This window comes from Trachurus japonicus, chromosome 13 (genome assembly GCF_045865225.1).
Source record: "Trachurus japonicus isolate A0001 chromosome 13, Traja_1.0".
Taxonomy (NCBI): domain Eukaryota; kingdom Metazoa; phylum Chordata; class Actinopteri; order Carangiformes; family Carangidae; genus Trachurus; species Trachurus japonicus.
This window is the reverse complement of record NC_140919.1, coordinates 33,703,390-33,720,041: the sequence shown is the minus strand read 5'-3', so window position 1 is coordinate 33,720,041 and position 16,652 is coordinate 33,703,390. Positions and strand designations below refer to the sequence as shown.

The 16,652-nt window shown below is 41.1% G+C and overlaps 2 protein-coding genes across 2 annotated transcripts; one reads left to right on the top strand and one right to left on the bottom strand.

Annotated features, from left to right (window-relative positions):
• The first annotated feature begins 494 nt into the window (after positions 1-494).
• On the top strand, positions 495-4,364 carry proca1 (protein interacting with cyclin A1). Its single transcript, XM_085796096.1, has 4 exons — positions 495-1,211; positions 1,305-1,437; positions 2,136-2,270; positions 2,365-4,364. The coding sequence occupies exons 1-4, from the start codon at positions 695-697 to the stop codon at positions 4,091-4,093; spliced, it is 2,514 nt and encodes an 837-aa protein (XP_085652222.1). The 5' UTR covers positions 495-694; the 3' UTR covers positions 4,094-4,364.
• Positions 4,365-10,307: 5,943 nt separating this feature from the next.
• LOC146976368 (dehydrogenase/reductase SDR family member 11-like) lies at positions 10,308-16,431 on the bottom strand. Its single transcript, XM_085796091.1, has 7 exons — positions 16,208-16,431; positions 14,252-14,461; positions 12,374-12,468; positions 11,977-12,106; positions 10,799-10,891; positions 10,631-10,696; positions 10,308-10,519 (listed from the first exon to the last, which is right to left on the bottom strand). The coding sequence occupies exons 1-7, from the start codon at positions 16,337-16,339 to the stop codon at positions 10,478-10,480; spliced, it is 768 nt and encodes a 255-aa protein (XP_085652217.1). The 5' UTR covers positions 16,340-16,431; the 3' UTR covers positions 10,308-10,477.
• Between the last annotated feature and the right edge of the window lie 221 nt (positions 16,432-16,652).

Sequence of the window (16,652 nt, the reverse complement as noted above, 5' to 3'; positions counted from 1 at the left end):
GTGCTATGTGAATCCGACCATCAGTTCACCAGCCACCAGGCTGTCAGCCACGGTGTCGTGGGCCTTTCGGTCACTCGGAGTGGTTTGCGTGCGACAGCGCCAACCTTTCTCCACATTCCACAATGAAAGAGTTTTGTCCCTGCTTTGTGATTAAGGTCATCACCAATTCAGTGCCTGTTTTGTGGTATTTGAAAGATGTCCAATCTCCTGGGTTGGCACAATCACCCCATGCCTGTTACCATGGAAAGCTTGGGCAAGCTAGAACCTCCTCCGTGCGCGTTCCCAAAGTAAATCTCCACTTTCTGGGGGGTGAGCCGAGGGGGTTGGGAGGTAACTTGCGGTCATCTCTCTCTCTCTGTGAAAGTTACAAGAGGTCCATGCTCTACACACCCACAAATTAACCCCCTCCTCTCCCTCTGCAGGTCTGAACGTGCTGGGTTGGTAGCCTACCCTTTTCCCCCTCAGCGCGCATTAGTGATCTGTGTAGGTAGATAACGACACACGAACCTTCCTGGATATCTAAAGAGGTTAATTCTGCTGACTCCTCCCAGCGTTTCCATTTATCTTATTAATAATCGCACCACTTGGGCTGCGCCTTAAAAGTGGGAGGGCTGCTCATAGCTCAGGAGCGCCGGAGAGCCTCAAGGAGCTGTCTCCGTTACGTGTGGTGCTGAAAAGTGCCACTCGCAGCATCATGTGGTCGGTCTTCTTCGTCTTTCTGTCTTATCTGGACAGAAACTTCGTCAAGGGAGACTTCCTCGACGCAGAGAAGGAGAGCGAACAGATGTTCTCCATGCTCAACGGCACCTTTTGCGCAAAAATGTCAACCGTCGCGGAGAATTTCCTCTACCAGGTGTCGGATGGAGCCGAGGTGGTGCGCTCCGTTGTCAGCCCCGCCGGGAAGCTCGTGAACTGCTCCGTCATTGTGAACCAGATGCAGGTGAAATCGTTCATGCACGAGTGCAGGTTGGGGCTGAAAGAGCAGAGAGCCGGGCGGCAGCTGGAGACGCATTTTGCGCAAATGAATGAAGCCAAAGTGATGTGCCGGGAGTTGAAACTGAGGTCCGGGCGCAGCGACAGGCTGAAGAGGGATGGCAGTGTCGACTCTGCGCTGCAGGACAAGGTTTTACAAAGATCCAAGAGAGGGTTTACTTATCCTGGGACCCTGTGGTGCGGAGCCGGTAACATGGCTGATAACTATGACCAACTGGGTGGGTTAGCCTATATGACTTCCATATTTTTAAGTGTGTGTTTTGTGTGTGTGTGTGTGTGTGTGGTTACTTACTGTGATCTCCTCTTTGTAGGAGACTTTGCACAGACGGACAGCTGCTGCCGTACTCATGACCACTGTCCTCATGTCATCCACGCCTTCTCATCAAATTATGGCTACACGAATTTCAAATGGCACTCCATCTGTCATTGTGACTGTGATAATACGTGAGTAAAAACTTTTTAATTGCACATGATCTCTATTCACTGTTAATTGGACTATTGTTAAAAACTACTGGCATATGATGACTGACCTCTGTGTTTAGGATACTTCTTGAAAAATGCTGAGGAAAACAGACAACTGATTCCAGTATTGAGTTTGGGTAGGAGGAGAGTAGCCTAAATGAAAACACTGTCATACATACTGATTAATAGAACCATAACTTAGTGAAGTATAAAGTATTTTATAAAATGTTTTGCATCACTCATCCATCAGCTAAAAGAGTTTTAGGCTGTCACAGTTGATACAATAATAATAGAGTAATAACATTACAAGATCTTGTGAAAATAATTTGAGTAAAGCTGCCACTGCATACTGTATGTTGCAGTCCTTTTGACAAATGTGGTCAATTGGGTCTATAGCAAAAATAAATATGAAAGAAGACCTATTTAATAAGTTCATGGGTCACTGTAAATCATAACAAAACTGCAAAGATCATTTGACTGAGTTTTTGAACATTTTGAACAATTTAAAATGTCACTTTGCTTGGGAGTTATCTTGGAAATCCATTGTATGCCTATACTGCTGGATGTATTTGTATTTTCTTTCCCCCATATAAATCCAACATCTCAACAGCACAGTGTCAGTATCTCTACTGTTTGAATGCTCTAAGAAGACCAATGTTTTGTTGTGTCACTCTCTGCAGGCTGAAAGACTGTCTGAGGAAGGTCAACGATACGTCCTCCAGGATTGTTGGTCAGGCATTCTTCAATGTAATTGGTGTGCCTTGTTTTGAGTTTGCCTATGAAGAACAGTGTGCAGAGCGGCACTGGTATGGCCTGTAAGTACGACTGAACTCTGTGGTTTAACTTTTAAGAAGCTTTGCACCATACTGAGCTGCAAACTAAATTTCCCATTTGTTCTTGCTCTCATAGGTGTAAACGATACAAGAAGTTCCCTGTCGCTGTGCTGCAAGAGGCAGTCCCGTATGACTTTGGTGGTATTGATGTCATCGATGTGCTGACATTGGCTCCTCCCAGTGGGAGAGATTCCAAGAAAAGCGAAGAGGAGGAGAAACCAGAAAGTACAACCCAGTCTAAACTGTCTGGCCCAGAGGAGCCTTCACTCACAAATGTCGTCACCGCTGCCGAGGACTTCATCAAAGTCCTCGCCACTGTCTCCACCTCTCAAAGCTCCAATGCCGAATCGGACAAAGATGACACGCAAAACTCAGAGAAAAAGAAGAGGAAGAACACAGGAAAGAAGAAGAAAACCAACAAAAAGCAAAAAGGAAAAGGAAAGGGGAGAAAGAGAAAGCAGAAAGCAGAGGTGGGTGTTAAAGCAGAGGAAGGAGCTGCAGTTTCACCCTCTGGCAATAAAGCAGGGGAAGTCATCGCCCTGAGTAACTTCATCAGTGAGTCGCACAAACATGGAGAGTCAAGCAGAAACACAAACAACGTTGGTGACAATGAATATGAGCTTGAAGGGAAAGAAGAACTGTCCAATGAAGTCATGAAAGACGACCCAGAGACGGATAAGGAAACCGCCTTGATTACGTTGTCTATGACATCCCACAGGAAACCAGCAGAGTCGGACGCTGATGTGCTGACAGAAGTTATCAGTCTCTCTGCACCTACAACCACAACAACTGTTATTCCACATAGAGCAAAATCCAGAGGGCTAAGAAAGGGGAGGAGGAAGAAGATCAAGAAAGTTCCTGCACCACCTGCTGAGGAGCTTGTAGTAAACACAACAGACAAAAACGTTTCTGTCTCCACCATCAGTGCCATAACCCCGACAGATCAGCCTGAGCAACAAAGCTATGGGAGAGACACTGACAAGCGACCTGTCGTCAGCACAGCCGGGACCCCGATTGTAATCCCCAACGTCAAAGGGAACAGGTCAAAGAAGAGAGGAGACATGGAGGGGAGGAAAAGAAAGAAGAAAGTTGGCTTGTCTTCTCCCACTGTGTCTGTCGCCCGCGGACATTCCTCTGTGGACAATCTGAAAGTGATCCCTCTAAGCGGGGCTCCCGCCGTATCACAGGTCATCACCACAGAGCGGCAGGTTTCACACAGGCCAGACTTTTATGGCGGGAAAACAATCATCCACACTACAGCTCTGAACTCTTCCTTTAGTGTTTTGAAAAAGCTAAGGTCAAAAGAGAGAGGACTGAGAAGGAGGAAAACAGCTTTGAGTGAAAATCCACTTTATCACAACAGCTCTGAAAATGCGCTCACTATTGTCACGACTCCAGACACACGTAGTGCACTGATCAGCCCTGCAACCACTGCTGCAGCCGGTCATCCTACAGTAAAACTAGAAACTCACAGTGAATTGGGGCTTTTCACAACAGCCGCCTCTACTATACGTAGAAAAGGACCCAGGCAGACACTCAGACGGCAGAGAAAACCAAAAAAGAAAGCTGTGCCAGTTGCACTAAGTGATGGAGTTCCTATCTTTGAACAACCCGATCACACACTAATGACATTTACGGCCACGTCATCCAAAGTCGCCATTCTGCAGGGGTCTGAAAAGCCCTGCATGACCACCTCAGCTGCTCACACCATGAGTCCAATTCAGTTATCTCTTGAAAAAGCAAAAGCACAATTCTCCAGAAAGAAGAGGAGGAAAGCAGCAGCACTGTCTATCAGACAACAATGAGACATGTGGTGCAGGCGTAGGAGCTCAACATAAAGGCAACACTAGCAGGCTAGGCTATCTCCTATTGATCACATACACTTGCTTCATGATGAAATGAATACATTGAAATATTTAAAGTATCGTGTTCTTTGGTTCAGCATTAAAATCACAGACAACGGCAGAAATAATGTTTGATTGCAATGTGAGAATCATGTTTTTGTATTAACTTTATTCTGCATGTTAAATAAAAATTATGAATGATTATGAATGCATCTCACAGTGCCCATTTCTAGGCTATCTACTGAGAAACTAAATAATTAAAAGACTTTCTCCTTGCGTATCCATACTAAACAAGTGATAACATATTGTTATACATTGCATTCTGCACAACCAAAATAGATCTGTTGTGGTAATGAATTAGCTTTAGACATGATATTGGGTGATAATGTTTCTTTGGACAGAGTGAGCGTAGCTTTGTCCTCCTGCTAACTATCTGCTAGTATTAGCTTCATAGAGGCTTGAGATTGGTAATTTAATCATCTAACTTTGGGCAAGAAAGCCCCCCCCCCCCAAAACGTTGAACTAAGTCTTTAATGAGCTTTGTAGGTATCTGAAATGATACATGTTCAGATAAGATATGACAGCTATCTAGGCTAGATAGGACTTTCTTAAAATTCTTTTCGTTGCACATGCCCTTGTTATCTCAGCTGGAAATATTTAATTAACATTTGAAATCTAAAATCTCAGAGGATTAACAAATAATGTTCTTAACCTGATTTTTCTTTTTTTAGAGAGAGACTTTCTTTGCATACTGTGCACAGAAATCATGCCAAGAAAACACAGCAAGTTTTACGCACTGTGTTCTTTTGTTCTTTGGGACTGAGGACTTTGTTCTTATAGCTGCCACCCTCTAGTCAGGTTTAAGGGGGGGTCACATTCTCCACACAGATTAGGTGCTCCCTTTGCACATTATACTTTCACCTTCTTTTACCAATGAGGGTTGTGACACCCAGTGCAGCGCCTTAAATCCTCCAGATCAGCTGACCCTCACATGCTTGCGTAAGAAGAATTTATCTGGATGAGTTTGAAAGGATGAGATGTCCACATTACGCATATGAAATACATTGTTGGCACAATGAGGAGATATTTTAGAATATACCCCACAGCATGACATTATATCCTGGGTCTAGCAAAGTGGGAACAATGAAACAGTAAAGACTTGAATGCTCAAGTCCCCAGAGACACACAGCAGGCATTCAAAGGAATTTGGCATTCAGACACAATCATAAACTGTGATGGCAGAAGTGACTGACATAGTTGGATGTGTGACGAAGACATTTCCCACAGTGAGGGATGAGAAAATATTCCAAATATTACGTTTCATTTGCAAGGTTATGACCACTGAGAATGTACAGTATTTAGGTGTTGATTTACAAAACCTACACCGTGCATCAATGCTTACGCAGTATTGACTTCCAAAAGGAATCAAAAGACAAACAATGAAATCTGTCCATGTGGGTCGAAATCAGATTAATTTGACCATAAAAAAAGATTAACATAACAGAGAGTGAAAGAGTGTGACTGGACTGCACAGAGCCCTGATCTCACCCCACCCAACACCTTTCAGATGAAGTGGATCACATACTGTGAGTCAGTCCTTATCATACAACATCAGTGCCTGACCTCACTAAAGCTCTATGGTTGAATGGGAATAAATCCCTTGAGCCATTTTCCAAAATCTAGTAGAGAGCATTTCCAAAAGAGCAGTGGCTGTTATTAATACTCATTGTTCTTCAATGAAACTTTCAAGAGTCACAGATGGATGTAATGTTTTGGTATTTACATACCTTTGTCCATACTTATGTCCAACCAAAAAGGGTTACTGATTCCATGTGCAGTCAAACATTGGTCAAACCTGCAATAATAACATTTTTCATTTGGGGACAGTGAAAACAAATGGTTAACAGGCATTAATCACATTTTAAATTGATACAGCAAACATTTGTTGCTTGAATGAATTCATTTTGAGTTGTGTGTCTGTTCACTTTTCACTCTCTTTTAGATTCATTTCTGGTTTCCCTCATCCTCCAGAGGACAATGTCTACTTCTGTAGCTGCTTAATCCACCATTATGTTCACTAGCTAGTTGCTAATGATGTCCCCTTCTGTTTAGTACTGAGATGGTAGGGCGCAGTGGGTTTTTTGCTGAAAAGCTTCCTGCTGTGAAGCAGAACAACTCCATAGAAGAAGTGAGCAAGCATGAACCAAAACAAAGTTGCATAACATCCACCCATCCATTGTCTATACTGCTTATCCATGTAGGGTTGCAGGGGGGCTGGAGTCAACTCCAGCTTTCATTAACAAGGGTGGGGTACAGCCTTGACAGGTCACCAGTCTATTACAGGGCTGACACGTACAGACGAACAACGCACACACACCCACATTCACACCTAGGGGGGAATGCAGAGTTGGTAATTAAACCTAATGAGCATGTCTTTGGGCTGTGGGAAGAAGCTGGAGAACCTTCTAGCAGAGAGGCAAGAATCTCAGCACTTTTAGGTAAGGAAATTACTGGTTTCGTGTTTGACAATGCACCCCCACCCCCCAAAAGACTTATTAACATTTTTCATGTGAACATGAAATCTACAAAGTAATTAGTAGGTAAAACAGTCAAATAAATGTACTAAACTAAAAAAATCTATCATTATTCCTCTGAAAGCTCTTAATGTAACAGTGTCAAGTAGAATTTAATCAAAATACTAAAGTAAGGTACCTAAAATTCTACTTAAGTACAGTTAAAAGTACATAAATGTTTGAGTGAATGTAACAAGTGACCAATCAACTGATATGATTCATTAAAAAAAATTAGAAAAATATGTATTTAAAAAATGAAATCATACCACGAACATTTCTTGAACCTAGCTGATACAGTAGATGCAGCCGGTACCCTCTCCTCCTTAATTGGTTAGATGCCCAATGGGCATGGTTCGTGTTAGGGTTTTAACCCCAGCTCATTACTGCAGTGATGGCTTTGAACATCTGAGAGTGGGCTGAGTGTTCTGGTGGGGCAGAGAAACACACAAAAGAAAACACAATCTGTGGTGTAAAGGGGGACACAGTAATGAGAGGACATGCCCTCTGTGGCATCCTTTTAGATGAAGAATCCAATAATCCATTACATTCCCCAACATAGAGGTGAATTTATTGATTGAGAGAAACAACCCTGCAGTGGTTAAATTGGCTCCAGTGGCACTGATGGACGAGGAAGTGCATTTTCTGCCTCTTCTAAAAGGAAGCCTTGTTTCTGAAATGAGAAGCAAGCTCATCAAAAACCAACAATCCTGGTTCTCCACTGTCTCTGTGCTAAGTAATGGAAGTATGCAGCACAAAAACCAGACATGAAATCACACACTTACATAGTGGTCATTTTTTGTCACCATGTGATGGTTTGTAACTTGGAGCAAGCAGTTTACATCTCTTTTTGGTCACATTTGGGTCCTTTTGTGGTCCTACTGTATGTTCATTTAGCAACTCTTTGTTATTGTTTTGGTTGTCTGATCGACTTTCCAACAAAAAACTATTAGTCACTTAACACAGAAGCTCTGGGACCTGAAGCTAAATCTCAGTAATTTATCTATGACACTACAACAAGCAAATCTCTCTATGCTGGAGGGGGATTCAATATATTGTCCAGTGTGTGAGCTAAGTGTTTTGCCAATGTTTGTGTATGTGTACAATTGTGTAGCCTAGATGTTCATTAACAGAAAGACAGTGGTGGTGGGTGGCATTTGGCAGTCCCCAGCTAACCTTGGCTTTCTTCTGGGCTGGAAACTGAGCAGAGACTTCTGTGGCACCGCTCTACAGGAGGAAAGACAGTCAGAGCTGAAAGTAGGTCTCTATTTCAGCAGAGCCTCCACTATGTTCTGTTACCGACTGAAACAGCAGCTGCTGATGTTTAAGAAATTGTGGGGTTTACTTTGAACATATACAGCCTATACAACCTACGTATACAACAGAATTATTGTCTTGCTGCAGCAGCTATTTGAAGCTAACTGCGAACATGCAGTGGTGGACAGAGTACTCGGGAAAATGCACTTGCAGTAGCCTATCAGTATCATAGAAATTGTTCTGCAGTAAAAAGCCTCCTCTACACCCTACATTCATTATACGTGACGGTGACATGGTGTAGGCTATCAATTGTTGCTAGTCTGGATGGATCTAGTTTAATGAGTTTTTATTCAGTCTGCTGCTGGCTTTGTTACCAAACCAGGGGATAAATCTGAGCAGTTGTAAGATGATTAACAGGGAAAGAAAAGAAAAAAACAATGTTCTGGTACACATATTTATATTCATTTCTTATATTAATGTATATTGAGTATTTCAAAACTATTTAATATAGACCACCTTAATCATGACCAAAAATGTTAGTGATACATTATCTCATCAGTACTGACAATCTAATAATTCAATAATATAATAATAATCTTTATTGTCCATAATGTGAAACTTTGTCTCCGGCTTCAGAATGTCACAATAAAAACACAACAAATACTGTACATTACACATAATTCAAATAATATGTATTTTTGTACCTATTCTTAGCCCCTAGGGACTAGGTGACCATGCCATGTGCATGTCAAGACACTGTCAACAAGACTTACACCAGCTCCAAAATGTTCTTGATGGTGCATTGCCTTTTTAGAAATATATTCAGTGTTGACAGTAAAACTCAAGAAATGATCAAAAAATGTTCCTAAATATTTAAACTTCTCACTGCTTAAACATGTTGATCATTGATCATTGCAGGTGAAAGATCTTCACCGATTCGCTGGTGTCTTACAATAACCAGCTGTTAGCTGCACTGATGTAAAGGCAGCTGTCCTTACTCTTTACCTTTATAATCAAGTCATATTTAGTTGAAAATGAGTTTGCAACCTCGTTCATAAATTTTCTTATGGATTTCAATTTATACTTGAATGTAAGTGAAGGATCTGGCAACTTCTTCCACCGCTGGCTATTCTGGAGGGATCTCATGTTATACTTGTGACCTCTAGTGGCAAAAATATAAAGAGCTGTTGGTCAAACAGCTGGTTTATTAATAGAGTTAACTGGTAGTATATTGTCATGTAAAGCCAACCATGTCATGGCTCAGGTTTATAAAATGTTAAGACTTGTCAAGATCTTATTTCAGTGACGTGTAGTTGAAATCAAAGTCTTTCTTTGATCACCTGGTACAGTTTCACATGCTTGTTTAAATGTAGTGATGTTCCACTAAATCTAATTTCATTTAATTTGATTCTTAACCCCTGCACATCCAACTCAGCTTTCCTTGACACCAACATTTCTATTGTTTGCATGACACAGGGCTCTTCTTCAGCATCCACACATCATTATAGGCCACAACATCATGTGGAGTCAGTCTCTTGTGTTCCCTGGGCTTGCACTTTTCATCTGTTACACTACCAAAAAAAATTTCTTTGGACAAACTGAACCTCCATTTGTCGTTTGTAGTACATATTAGGTCACTTTGAATTCCTTTTGATTTTTCTGACAGTTATAACGATGATTGAGTAAAAACTGTGAAAGAGCTGTTTCTGCACAGTGTAAAGACATGCCGCACCAAACTGAGTCATGATGAAGTACCTGAAATACTTGAGCACTGGCCCATACACACCTCTAGTATTACTGCATATAATATACAATAGTCTATGGCCCAATTCCACTCCAAACCCTTACGGACTCACTGACCGTGAGGCGCGTTCACGGGAAGTCCATAAGTGTGTGAGGGCTGTTCCATTGTCAGATCATCAGGTGAGTCAGTGAATGAGCCCTTATTGCTATGTTACTGCCCCCTTACCGTAAGGGGCTAAGGAAATTACCCACAGTTCATAGTGTTTTAGATTCATCAGAGACTTTGTCCTAAATGTCTCTTTTAAAAATGAAAGTTTTCCACAATATTCTATTATTTATCTATTAGAATATTAGAAAACACACCTGGAAGATTTGCAGATACTTAGTCATAAACCAACATATTGAAAGAGTGTTGGATATTTCTTTTGATCAGAATTTTAAGATTTAATTAAACATATTTTTAGATTCTTAATAATAATGTTTTCTTTCCTTTATATTTAATTTATGTTAGTGACTATACATTGTTACTGTCATTGGTGCATCCATGTGTTAAAGTGTTTACTGCATGGCTACAAATCACATTTCCTTGTGTGTAACAATAAAACTGGACTCAAACACATTTATTTCATTGTTAATAATTCATTGTTCAATGCAAAATTCAAACTTCAGTATTGTGAACCAGTTATTCCATGATGAGAAAAAGTAATTTGTATCATTTTATCATAAAAGAGTCCGATGAAGAATGTGTCTGTACACCGTCACATGTGGTGCAACACTATGATGTCTGCTCCACAGGTCGCATCTGAACGTCTCCAATCTGAAAAAAAATATGTGGAGGTCATATTTCAGTAGTAAAAGTAGAACAACTGTCCCAGCGTCCAAGGTATGTCACCATAGACAGCACCACATGAGACAGAAAAACACATACCTGCACATGGGGAGGGGCACCAAGGACGTATGTGACAGCATTTGCCACATCTATCGCTTTCAAAGGCTACAAGAGAAGTGAAAATGACATAATATGGACTGTTATAAAGATTCAGATATTTTTTATATTTTAGATAAATAGCACTCTGGGAATGTACGAATAATTTACCTGAAATTTAGAGTAGGCAGCAGCAGCTTTGTCAGCATTGTTTTCATGGAGTCGCAGAGCAAATTCAGTCTCCACTACACCAGGAGAAATACACTGCAAATATAATGTATTATTACCATTTTTGGTCAACTTTATGAAAATCTGTGCATTTCTTTGAGTGTCAGTTGCACCCAAGGTAGTCTTCCAAGAAAACCAGGGTGAAATGCTACACTGGTTTTGAAAAGTTGAACAAAAGTAGGAAAAAACTTCTGACCTCATCACCAAAACACACTAGACCCAAAAACTGGGTGGGAGTTTGGCTGCCACTGCTTTTTATTCACTTTAACTTGAGAGATTGTTTTTTGTTGTTGTTGTTGTTTTTGCAATTCTACTATCTTTTTAGTCTTATTGTATTTTATGCTTTAATTCTGTTTTACTAATTCCTTAATCTTATTTATGCATCTTTTAAAATCACTTCCCATGCTCCCTGAAACTTAACATGGAAACTTTTAGACCAGTCTTTCAGTCCTAGGAAACACGTGGACATGGAGAGATACAGTAAAATGTCTTTGAAAACACAAACTTTGTACAGTGTCATTGTATGGAGAAGATGTATAGAAGTTAGTATAGTAGAAATGATATGAACTGCTGATGGTCATGTTTTGGATGTTTGCACCAAGTGCCTTAAAAAGTTGTGCTCTTCTGAATGCACTCTCAATCCCACCAGGCTGCTCAATACACAGGCAAATGTTTTTATACTTATATTGCTTCACTGATATAACTTCAAAATGCCCCTGAGATTCATTCACTATGCTGCGAGGCCATTATGAAAGTTTTTTTTGCATAAAAATGTTAATAAAAAACATAAATATGAAGACCTCATCTACTGCTGTCTGGTTAGAGAATTACCTAAGTATAAGTATCTAAAAGAGGGAAGCTGCCAAAAACCCTCTCACAACAATTAGTGGAGCGATTAATAGAGAATCAATTGTTGTTAATCAATTTTCCTCTTCTTCTTTTAACTTTCTGAAGCAGAAATTGTAACGGTAAGTACGTTTTTCTGGCATGAAGCACTGGCAGGTGGTAGTAGGTTCTGTTGTGGCAGTTTCTGACGTGTCAGCTCTGCACAATGCAGGGGACTGGATGTGAAGAGTAGAAAAATCATTTATTTTTAAATACAGACAGTGATTAAGTCTTACTGTGGCTCTGATGTGGGTGTTGGCCTCACGCAGCTCCTGTCTCAGGCCCTCGGTCAGGGCTGTCACAGCGTACTTGGTGGCGCTGTAGAAATGCACATCAGAATTCTGAACGACACGATGTCCACTCATGCTGCAACAGAGGAAGATATACGAGTTGTAGGAAAATGTATCATTATTTTGAAGTAATTTCGTGAGATACATTGTTTTGGGTATTGAAATAATATTTTGGATCTATTCTATTCTATTTTTCATATATATATCTTTTTTCACAGTCTTTGGATATTTTTCAGACAATCAATGCGTCAACCAGTAATTTAAATTATTGTTGATTGTGACAAAAGAAAGAGTTGCCAATGCGTCATCATCATAGGATTTTTGAAGAACTACATCTTCCTACCTGTTTATGTTTATGATGTGCCCATCATCAACACTTCTTTCTTTCATTGACTGATATGCTTCACGTGTGCATATAGACAATGCAAGAACATTCACCTGCAGGACAATAAACAGAGTTACAGTACAAGTTAATAAAACTGTCTCCCGTTAATGACTTGAAGATAATGACCTCTAAACATGATCTAACTTGAATAATCTATTGTTGGATCAAAGAAGGCATCGAGAGGAGAGGAGGAGGGGACCATCAACAGGGACGAGGGGGCCTACATGCTCCCACACACCTGGGACTCTCTCCTCCAACAAACATCTGGCAGCAGTAGGCGTGATCGGATTCGGCACGGCAGGTTTGATAAAACCGCCATGGTGATCACGCCTACACAGAACATCGTCTGATAAAGTCACATTGCAAAAACATCATGTGACCCTTCTAAGGAAGACTACAGCAGATAGTCGAAACATGGCAAGGTTATTACTACAATCCTGCATACGTCTGTCCAAAAGAAAAAAAAAACACTATTCTGATCCTGTTACCATTGTTTCCTGTCCACAAGGAAACAATTAAAGGTACAATATGTAAGAAATCTAAAGCAACTGGCCGTAAAATCATCCTAATAGGTCACAGAGATTCAGGAATAATATTCATACAACATACTGAACTCACCAACAACAATAGTGCAGCCAGAATATTCGCATTAAAAATGTTTTTTGCAGACCGCAAATCATGTTTTGAATTTATGTTTTGGCATGTGGCGCCACCCAGCGCTCTCTCCCAGTCACAGCGTCAGTGGCATTTCAGCCTCCGGGTTGCCAGTTAGCTTCCACTGAGCTGCAGCTGTGGCTGGGAGATAAAACGAGAAAAAAAAGATTGTTTTCTATTATCGGTTAGAAATACGGTAGAAATAAGCAGCTTGTCTCTCTGCCGTTGACACACAGCTTGCTGTTGTGAGCATGTAGCCTACTGTAGTTAGTTTGAGCAGCTAAAGCTAAAGGGAAGAATTACAAAGTGAAAGTTAGAAAAGAGGGAGGAAACGTGGCAAAATGGAGCCAATGGTAAATGAAGTGATGGTGATGATCCGACGTCAGAAAGTGGAGGAGAAACGGAGCGGCTCGTGACGTTTATTCTGCGGTAAGGTGACGTAAATAACACGCTCCTGTAGATGCGGGGTTACAGTGTGTGTGTGTGTGTGTGTTTGTGCGGTGCGTCAGAGCGGTGAAATATAACAAGAGCGGTGAAATATAACAATAACTTGCAGATCACCTGAGTGACGTGAACTCTGCTCGTAGTTACTGTGAGTCAGAGCAATAAAACAGTGAGGTTGGTGAGGAATATTTAGCTTTTTACTCTGCTTTGAGACTTTGAGACTGACTGTGAGTGAGCAGAGCAGAGGTTAGCGTGTCGCTGTTTGGCAACCTCGAGTCTGTGGGGTAGGGGAGGGTAACAACGCGCTGCTGTGTTTTGAATTTGAAACAATTTTGGCCACATTCTTACATACCGCTCCTTTAAGCCACTTTGGGGTCCATTCAATTCCCTCTCTGATTTGCTGTATGATTTCCCAGGTGTGATTTGTTTTCTGGAGATTGATGTATCTTATCAACTGAAGCTTTACTGAGATAAAATGCAGTCATTGTTGACTGTTTTTCACTTTTGAAGTATTCCTGATATATCACATTAACAAGAATGTCAGGTGGTCAAATCAGTTAATTTGAGTCCAGATGAATGTTTGTGACAGATCTGAAAGTTCCCTCAAGGCAATCTCATTTGAGAGGCCAGACCCTTGTTTGGTTTTACTGATATATCGAACACAGACACATAGATTGACAACACAAAAACATAATTTCTCTGTCTGTTGCCGGGATGGAGGCATAAAAACACTCTTACATCAAGCATGTTCTTCCAGCCATTGCTTTTGCCACTTAACAGCGGCTCTGGATGAGCCAGCCCAGCGTTGTTAATGCAGACATCCACACCTTTGTGCTGCTCTTTGATAACAGAGAACATGGACAGAATCTCCTCCTCGTTGGTCAGATCACACTTCAATGGCACCAATACACCACTGAGGCCTGCAGTTTGACACTCAGCTGCCAGTTTCTGAAATCAAAACCAAAAAGATGTCAGACAATCAGCTTTATCATCACATTAGTGAACGGAGTCTCATTTTCAATTTGGGCTGTTACTAACAATTCTCCTTAAAGCCTGACGAAAACCTTTCAGGTAGAAACGTTGTCTTCATCAAATAACTAGGAGCATTCGGTGTCCAGATCCTTTCTTTGGTTTCTGTTGCTAACAATTACAACTAGAAAGTTTCCTTGCAGAAATTTTGTGAGTGGCAATTAAGGAAAGTGCACTCACAGCGATAAACCCAATAATATACAGTAAAACCACAGGTAAACAACAAATTGAAACAGGCTTCAAGATAATACACACAATATTTATTTACAAAATTCATTCATAAAAATGGCTTAATGTCAAACTCTTCATTCAAGCCATTAGGCGACAGTGTTAAGGGCGTAGATATGGTAAGCCTTGCACTGCAGTACACCCGTTAATGGTTGCCACCTCTGGGAGGCTTGTCAACTTTTTCAATGCCTAGTTGCCTAGTTCCCTACATAGCAGAGGGAACTGATGTTGTGATCTGCTTTTTTTAAATGAGCTGCCACCGGGTTGCACTCATCTCTTCATACTTGAGTCCTAGTGAATGTTCATACGAAATCTGAAAAAGTTCTGCCAAGACGTTACTGACATTTTGTGTCCGTGAGAATGGGACAGATGCATGGATGGACAGATGGACAACCTGAAAACCACCACCTAATATTTTAGAGGCTGACCTGACCTCTCATTGACAGGTTTTATTTTGACTTTTAAAATACTGTGAATCTGTTGATCAAATAAAAATGTGTGAATACAGCACTGCTCACATTTCTAGATGAAGTAAAGTAATGGTGTGATTAAACTGACTATGTGCTTTCCAGATATAAAGGGAAATACAAACTATAATTCACAATTAATCCCTCCATCTTCTTAATTAAAAAGGGACAGCCTAAATCATAGAGACATTAACTTAGTTTTGTGTTTAGACTTTCATCCCTGCCTCTTTCATTTTAAAGTTAATGTTTTATTTAAAACCTTTATGATGTTAGAGAATAGAGTCTGTGTTTCAGACAAAGTAATCACTGTAGAAAAACTAATCATTTTATGTTGTACTGCCCCTCCTACGTAGGCCTAGTTTGTATACAGCTGACACAGCTGAAAACATAATTGTTTTGTGAGCTGCCTCCAAAAATATTAAACATTAACTTTTGTTAACCTTTAATCTTAGTTTACTTGTGATATGCTACATTTCAAGTAAAAGGTCTGCACTGGAGGTTATTTAAGTGTAGCCTAAGTGTTACAAAGTATTTAAAAATTAGTTTTCCTTGGATAAAAATGCTTTCTACTGTATAGCAGTTAGCTACTTTCATCTGACGTTATCTTACTTTCACTGTGGTTTAACATTGGCTGAAGTCAATTTTGAAATTGCAGCGTCAATAGCATAGGCTACCTGCAGAACCGGGTCCTACTTATGGTGTCCTATGGACCAGTAAGTTAGCTAGAACAGCATAGTCCAGTAGCCTATCCAACAGACCAGTAAAAGACCAGTATTCTAGTAACAGACCAGTAACGTTATCTACAGTGCAGTCCAGTAGGAGGGCAGGCTGTACCAGTAGGAACAGACCAGTAGACCATAGACACCTAGTAACCCGGTGGTCACAGCTGGCGTCACATCGGTTTACACTAAAGTTGTAAAGTTCGTCATGTGGCCAAAGTTTTGAGATATATTTTAATTTGACAGCTGACCTGTACTTTATCGATGTCCCTGGCACAGCCCACCACTTTCATCCCGCTCCGGACCAGCTCCCTGGCTATAGCAGCACCGATACCGACCGAGGCTCCGGTCACCAGAGCCACTCTGCCTCTCCAGCGGTCCATCACTGCTGCCTCACACCGGGAACCTGCTTCACAACACGGGGGCGAACAGAGAGGAAGCGGAGAGAGCGCACAGCCAGCCCGGTCCAAGAGCTCCAACTGTCCGGTCGTCTTGAACGCAGCGCGGTGGAGGCGGTTCAATTTCGCGAACGTCACTTTGTTGCATTCAAGACAACAACCAAATGTGGGATTTCACAACATTTAGTATTTCAGGAGGTTTCGGGTTCGATTCCCGTGCCCGGGGGCCGGGGCTGGTAGGCTATCTATCTGTAGCTAAAGTTTGCTCATTCTTCATTCATTCTCATGTAGCCTGTTT

Bases quoted from the DNA above. Each gene is read 5' to 3' on its own strand.
- proca1 (XM_085796096.1), top strand. From the start codon at position 695: ATGTGGTCGGTCTTCTTCGTCTTTCTGTCTTATCTGGACAGAAACTTC. The intron at 1,212-1,304 runs GTGGGTTAGCCT...TCCTCTTTGTAG, and splicing joins TGATAACTATGACCAACTGG to GAGACTTTGCACAGACGGAC. The intron at 1,438-2,135 runs GTGAGTAAAAAC...CACTCTCTGCAG, and splicing joins CATTGTGACTGTGATAATAC to GCTGAAAGACTGTCTGAGGA.
- LOC146976368 (XM_085796091.1), bottom strand. From the start codon at position 16,339: ATGGACCGCTGGAGAGGCAGAGTGGCTCTGGTGACCGGAGCCTCGGTC. The intron at 10,892-11,976 runs GTAAGACTTAAT...TTATATTTGCAG, and splicing joins ACACCCACATCAGAGCCACA to TGTATTTCTCCTGGTGTAGT. The intron at 10,520-10,630 runs GTATGTGTTTTT...ATTTTTTTTCAG, and splicing joins GTGCCCCTCCCCATGTGCAG to ATTGGAGACGTTCAGATGCG.